The sequence below is a fragment of the Poecilia formosa genome, unplaced genomic scaffold, assembly GCF_000485575.1.
Source record: "Poecilia formosa unplaced genomic scaffold, Poecilia_formosa-5.1.2 Scaffold0, whole genome shotgun sequence".
Lineage (NCBI taxonomy): Eukaryota > Metazoa > Chordata > Actinopteri > Cyprinodontiformes > Poeciliidae > Poecilia > Poecilia formosa.
The window spans coordinates 3,788,584-3,796,220 of NW_006799939.1; the positions used below are offsets into that span (position 1 = coordinate 3,788,584).

The 7,637-nt window shown below is 38.0% G+C and overlaps 2 protein-coding genes across 2 annotated transcripts in view; one reads left to right on the forward strand and one right to left on the reverse strand.

Annotated features, from left to right (window-relative positions):
* The window catches only part of LOC103141576 (fucolectin-1-like), a 14,268-nt gene that overhangs the window by 2,522 nt on the left and 4,109 nt on the right, over window positions 1-7,637 (forward strand). The gene's annotated exons all lie outside the window — the stretch shown is intronic.
* Window positions 1,194-6,383, reverse strand: LOC103141490 (fucolectin-1-like). The gene is made up of 6 exons (XM_007557196.2): window positions 5,949-6,383; window positions 5,759-5,792; window positions 5,481-5,510; window positions 5,093-5,384; window positions 3,314-3,459; window positions 1,194-2,400 (listed from the first exon to the last, which is right to left on the reverse strand). The coding sequence occupies exons 2-6, from the start codon at window positions 5,790-5,792 to the stop codon at window positions 2,072-2,074; spliced, it is 831 nt and encodes a 276-aa protein (XP_007557258.1). The 5' UTR covers window positions 5,949-6,383; the 3' UTR covers window positions 1,194-2,071.

Genomic DNA, 7,637 nt, shown 5'->3' on the forward strand with positions numbered 1-7,637 from the left:
TGGAGGCTGAGAAAGCCAACAGTCCCTTCGTGTGGATCGGGCTTCTCTCCGCCTCCTCCCTCCAATACTGGTTCTGGGTTGATGACAGGGAAGTAGAGTTTAAACGCTGGAGATATGGCGAAGCAGGAGAAAACTGTGACACAAGTGGAGCCATGGAGGAAGAAGGAGACCATTTGTGGTTCAGCAAGTCTGATAATAATAAGTTTAATTTTATCTGTGCTGTAAACTAAGAGCTGTAACATCTGAGTTACCATAGCTTTACTTTCAGTGTATCGTCCAAAAAAAACAAAAAACAATCACATCTTGTGTTGTTGCATCACTTAGTGTGTTTGTTTTCCTGTATTGTTCTATATTGTAGACTTTTTCTCTAATCTCTGACATTTTTGCGATCTGTGTAAATTTGACTAATTAATTTAGGAAGTCCCTGGATAAACTAAATATGTTCTCATCCCTGGCAGATTTATTTATTACCTTCTTGCTGGAATGGAAAATCTGTTTTTTTGAGCTTCATTTCATGTTATAAAGTTATTCCCTCATCAGAATCATACCTGGAGTGTTTCTTTGATTCTTTCATTCATGTTTAAGGAATGAATAATCATTCCACAGGTTAAATCTCCCATGGCAACCATTAGGCGTGCGTAGGTGTTTGCTTCTGCAATGGACCAACTATTTCCTCATTGGCTCTGGCAGGGCCCCAAATGCTGTTTTGTATATTTGTGAAAGAACAGTGTCAGAATGCCTTAATATTATCTTATGTGTCATGTTCAGTAATAAGCCAGAGCCAAAACACTTGTTAGTTTTCTTCCAGATAAACTGAGTTAGTAAAGTAATGCTGCTGCATGCAAAAAAGGTAACCAAAAGGAGAAGAATCCAAGAACTCAACAAGAAGAAGAAGCAAGAACCTCCCGGCCTAAAAGAAGAATAAAAATTGAAGAAAAAAAAAAAAAAGGAAGCAAAAAATAAGGGAAAGAAATTCAAACTTTTTTGTAAGACTATGAGATGAAAAATATAAAGCTGAAGAAAATCTGCAACCTTTAGAAAAAAAGTGATGCAAAATCAGTCATTTTAAGCTAAAACAATCACAAAAAGGAATTCAAATAAAAATGCCACTAAGCTGTTTCATTCAAATATTTTTCTACTTTATTTATTCATTTATTTCAAACAGATTTTTAAAAACAAGCAATCAATAGTATAGAGAGAACATGTGCATACATAACCAAGAACAAAACCATTTGTTTACTGCTACTTACTTACTGACTTAATAATTATCAAAACCTTTAATTAAAACCATGTTATAATATTTATGTAAGTGTTAAATATACGGTGCTAAAGAGCCAACAAATACATTATATTACATAGACAAAATTGCTACAAACTAACTCTTATGACAAGACAAGAAAATCTATGGATGATAATAATGGAAATGACGACTGTAAATAACAACCAGACATACAGCATCAGAATAGTTACCAACAAAGTACATCTATAAATTCTTCTTAACATGTGTTATATAAAAATGAATAAAATAAAAAACAGAGAGGGGAAAAACAAACACCTAATAATAATAATAATAATAGTAAGATAACAATAATAAGTTATCAATAATGGTAATAGTAAGACATAGGAATTAACAGAGCAAAGTGAGTCAGAAATTTTGATTGGTCTATTAAGTTATAAATCATTTCTACTTTTAAGCACCATGTGGTTGCAGTTGCTGTTTTATATAATCGTCATATCCTGTTTTGCTGTTTTGCATAATATATGATGCATAACAAAGAAATTGTAAAAGTTTGTCTTTAATTACAAAAAACAAACAAACATGCAAATATCTTCTGGTTCTTGTATAAACTAAAGTTTCTAACAGTGTTTGCTCCCAACCAGAGCTTTGTTTAATGAAGTCAGGAAGGAAGAAGAATCTCAGTGTAGAACAGGAAACACTAGAGAGGAGAGAACATCTTCTCAAGGATAAGAGGACGAGGTGCTGTCCACATCACACAAACAAATCAGAGACAGAAGCTTTTCTTTCTTCATGAGAGGGAACTGACGGAGTAAATAAAATCTGTTTGCAGTGTTATTTCAATGCACAGATGAAACTGAACTTTTCATCACCAGACTTGTTGAACCAGCGATGCTGTTCTTCTGTCTCCATGGCTCCACTGGTGTCACAATCTTTGACACCAGAACCAACATTACAATCATCCACCCAGAACCAGAACTCCAGGCTGCAGTCGAAGCGAAGGCCGAACCACACGAAGGGACTGTTGGCTTTCTCGGCCTCCAGCTCAGCAAACGTCTGCATCTGTTCATCCAAGATGGAGGCCAGACCTCTGTGGTTACCTCTGCAGTAGGACAGAGCTTCTTCCCAGGTCTTGTTTGTGTCGATCAGCTTAAAGGGAGATTCTGGTAAGGAAAGGGGTAGAGAGGAATTAATATATTTACAATTTTGTCCGTATTAGAATAATAAATGGTGCACATTTTAGCAATCTGGGACAGGATTCAGTTACATCACTGCATTCAGAGATGCTGCTGTTCCATTAACTTCCATTTTAGCTTGAGTCTTGTTAATTAAAAGAGAAAGTTTGGGTGAGATGGTTGAAACTTTGAGACAGCTGGTTGTTCCAGCAGGACAAAGAAACAGACATCAGAACGAAAGCAGCCGACCTTCAAGTCTAATGAAAGTCAGAATATCTGCCAGAAAACAACCAGCTTGATAAAAGTCTCCTGTTTCTATCAGGAAGAGTGGTGCAATGTCGGCTATAATAATCACAGAAGCTTGTAAACAGAGACAAAAAAAAACTATGTGATTAACATGCAGCTTGCAGACGGGACAATTGTTAAAAGTTTAGTAAGAGTGTATGTATATATTTCTGCTTGTATGAAAAATCTTGATTGAAAATTGACAACAAGGCTTAAATTATATTAGTCTTTCACTTTAAAAGAAACAAAAATCTGTTCCTGCCTATAAAGGGTGTGTATAAATCTCTGTTAGTAGAATATTAGAATTATGAACATGGTTCAGTCAAATAATTGCATTTTACTGGATTACAAAGTGCATCAGGATAAAAACATCTTTTCTCTGACAGAACATTTCACAGACAGATTAATGCAGCACTTTAAAGTGAGAAAATGAGCACACCCTGAACATGTGCAAATAAATAAAATAGTATCTATATAATGTATTAGCACACATGACAAAAACTGAGACCAAAAACATTTTTCGTATTTGTTTGAAAATTAATGGATAAATTAAAAAGCGTCAAACCATCTTCAGCCTGTAATGAATTTATTTGCCTGAGATTTAAATGAAACATACCGAGCTCTGTGCCAGTGATGTTCACCTCACAAAGAACCAAGAATTTTTTTTCTGGTTTGATCACGGTGACGTAGCGCCCAGACACCGATGTGGGAAATTTGAAGACATTTATCTGACCTGTTTGGAAGCTTGTGACGTTGAAAACCCTGAACAAGAGAAAAAAAAACAACAACAGAAAACTGATCTGACAATGAATACAACTGAGTGGTTTTGAAAATGGAGATGCAGAAGGTGGAGCCACCAAGGAAAGCAGAGAGTTTGTTATGACTCCATGTTGGGAAGAAATCAAAGTAACTCAAAAGGAAACCTTTTGAAAAATGACAGACCTTCTAGCTTTCTGAAACTGTCAGAATTTGTCAAAGTATTGACACTACTATGACATATACACTCACCGGCCACCTTATTAGGTACACCTGTCCAACTGCTCATTAATGCAAATGTTGTAGTGGAAAACCGCATGGCAGCAACTCAATGCATTCAGGCCTGTATGGCCAAGACGATCTGCTGCAGTTCAAACTGAGCATCAGAATGAGGAAGAAAGGTGATTTAAGTGACTTTCAACGTGGCAGGGTTGTTGGAGCCAGACAAGCTGGTCTGAGTATTTCAGAAACTGCTGATCTACTGGGATTTTCGTGCACAACCATCTCTAGGGTTTACAGAGAATGGTCCAAAAAAGAGAAAATATCCAGTGAGCAGCAGTTCTGTGGGTGCAATGCGTTGTTGATGCCAGAGGTCAAAGCAGAATGGCCAGACTGGTTCCAGTTGATAAACGGCAACAGTAACTCAAATAACCACTCGTTACAACCGAGGTATGCAGAAGAGCATCTCTGAATGCACAACATGTTGAACCTTGAGGTGGATGGGCTACAGCAGCAGAAGACCACACCGAGTGCCGCTCCTGTCAGCTAAGAACAGGAAACTGAGGCTACAATTCACACAGACTCACCAAATCTGGACAATAGAAGATTGGAAAAACGTTGCCTGGTCTGATGAGTCTCGATTTCTGCTGCGACATTCGGATGGTTGGGTCAGAAATTGGCATCAATAACACGAAAGCATGGATTCGTCCTGCCTTATATATCAATGGTTCAGGCTGCTGCTGGTGGTGAAATGGTGTGAGGGATATTTTCCTGGCACACTTTGGGCCCACTAGTACCAACTGAGCATCGCGTCAACGCCACAACCTACCAGAGTATTGTTGCTGACCACGTCCATCCCTTTATGACCACAGTGTACCCATCTTCTGATGGCTACTTCCAGCAGGATAACGCACCATGTCATAAAGCACCAATCATGTCAGACTGGTTTCCTGAACACAACAGTGAGTTCACTGAACTCGAATGGCCTCCACAGTCACCAGATCTCAGTCCAATAGAGAACCTTTAGGATGTGGTGGAACGGGAGATTTGCATTTTGGATGTGCAGCCATGATGCACATCCAAAATATGCATCATGTCAAAATGGACCAGACTCTCTGAGGAATGTTTCCAGGACCCTGTTGAATCTATGCCAACAAGGATAAAGGCATTTCTGAAGGCAAAAATTGGGTCCAACCCCCTCACTACCAGTGGCTGGTGAGTGCATGTAAACAAATTTGAGCAAAGCACTGAAATTCAAATCCAGGTTTAAAAATAGCTTTGGGTTAGAAATCCCTTCTGTAAAACATTTAACAAAGAAAGGAAGCAAAATGTGCATGAAATTGATCATTAAAACTTTAATTTTTCTTTTGAGGTATCAAAATGTGACATAAACTTCATTAAGGAAACAGGATGTTCTTACAGTGTGTTCTTGGTGCCGTTGTTCTGCAGAGAGTTCCCAATGTAGATCTGAGCTCCTGACAAGTCAGTATTATAATCGGTTGGGTTAAATACAGACATACAGGAAATATTGTAAACAGCCTTCAGGTCAATTCTCCACCAGGCCTTGTTCTGCTGCAGGGTGTGAGCACATGTGGAGCGATTCCCATTAAAGGCTCTGTCACCAGTGAACGGTATGCTACTAATATTAGTGTAGACTGAAGACTGAGATGCTTCCTTGTCAGTCAGATTGATGTTCTGTGTGCTGCAGACATCTGGGAATGAAAAAAGAAGAACTGATCGTTACTTTTACAATCCATGAATTACATAAGTTCAGTTTCTAGAGTTCAGCAATGTTATTTTAGCCTCACCTGCTGTCTGCTCAGTTTCACAAAGCCTTCCTGTGAAGTGCCAGAGACATATGTTGAAAGTCTGATTTTTATTTATTGACCAACTTGAAGTTAATTTTGAAATAATCACCACATTCTCACACTAGTTTTACTCTTTAGTGTTGTCATTTAGTTTCATGTTGTTGTTGAGCTCATTCACTGTAAAACTGGACTTTTTTGATCACTAAGATGCAACATTATAATAGTTTGAATCATCAGTACCAGACTAAACTGATGTTTTAGTAAAAAAAACGACTTACCAATCAGTAAGATGGATAACAGTGTCCACATCATCTTAAGTAAAAAATATTTTGTCATTAGTTTTATGAAATCACTTAATAGCAATTTTCTACAAATAATTACATTCAAATTAGATAGTACAGTTTTGTACCGATTGATTATTAAAAACATAGAATATCTTTCTTTTTAGCTCACATTCCCTCCACTCACCTTGGCAGGATGTTGCTCACTCTCAGCCTATGTGCATCTGATCCTCTCTGTCAGCCACACCCCAACATTTATTTTATATTATGAGAAACCCTGATGCAAATGAGAAGTTGTTTCTGCAGAGGTCAGTTTTCTGCATCTGATTTGCATCAGTGAAACAAGAAATATATAATAATAACGACAACACTCTTCATCAGCAGCTCTGATGAAGAGCTCATCTGTTTCTTAGGAACTTTAGAGTTTTCACCTGAACTTTGAAAAGGACTGAGAGTGACTCCCAAAACTTTTGTAAGAAGCCATTCTATAATCAATGCAAAAATAGGAATATTGAAGAAAAATAAAACTTTCTCATGTGCAATGTATGTCGCCAGCTTTCTCCCATTCACTTGGATTCCTCCAGTAGAATGTTTTTTTGGTTTTTTTTACTCGGTCAATGTACAGAATGAGAAGTTGTGATCAATGACATAATGTTTCTGTGCTGGTTTAGATTGTAGTCCTAGCTTAAGCAATGGCAGCAGTAGATGTGAACGAAGCCACTTTCAGTCTGTGTACATAACAATTTTAGATAATTATATTATTAACTATTTATTGACTGATACTAGTGTTGTTAATAGCAGAACAAAATGTCACCATCTGGCAGAAAATACTCAAGCCTGGAAATCTGTCACCTAAAAAATAAAAATAAAAAATAAAACATGTCCTCTGGCTCCCTCTAGTGGTTCCAATATCACAGATCCTTAAATGCTATTTTGCACAAGATGAGTAACAGGACGACACAGAGACATTGTGAAAGTCAGTATTTGATTACAATAAACTGGTTCCCACAAAAATGAAAGCTTCTCACACAGTTTGCACCCAAATAGACCAAACGGTGCTTGATGAGGTCAGGAAAAACTGCACTTGAAAATCTGCCTCAATGAAATCAATGTTCTCCAAAAAGTTTGCATATTCTCCCTGTGCATGGTGGGTTCTCTCCAGGTACTCTGGTTTCCTCCCACAGTCCAAAAACATGACTGTCAGGTTGACTTCTCTCTCTAAATTCTCGCTCGGTGTGAGTGTGTGTGTGCATGGTTGTTTGTCCTGTCTGTCTCTGTGTTGCCCTGCGACAGACTGGCAACCTGTCCAGGATGTGCCCCGCCTGTCGCCCGTTGACCTCTGGATATAGGCACCAGCAGCCCTCATGACGCCACCAGGGATAAACATGTAAGATCATAGAAGGATGAATGTTTAAATGTGAGCAAAAAGTAATAACTCAGAAACAGGAAGAACAGAGAAGTGAGTGAAAGCCTTTATTCATGACACCCCTTCTTCAAAACACAAAGTATTTGCATCTTTTGACACAATAACAAAACAAGCACAGTTCCACATTTCTTATTCGTTTTGGGAGCTGATGGAAATAAGATGCAAAAGTTTGTATTTGCCTGATGCATCTAAAAGTATTTTTAACTGGGAACATTTAAGCATCAGCTTGCAGCAAGGACCATCTGCTGAGGTTGGTGTGGGTATCATTACCTAATCCGAGTTATTTTTTGTTTTGTGTTAAAGAGCAAATAGGAGAGTACTATCTGGAGGAAAGTGTTTTTTAAACCTTACGACATTACAATATTTTCATGAGCTGAAACGTCTAAGTGAGACAAACAAGTTGGGGTCCTTGATGCAACCGTCTGGGCTCCGATTTCCGATCTTAAGATC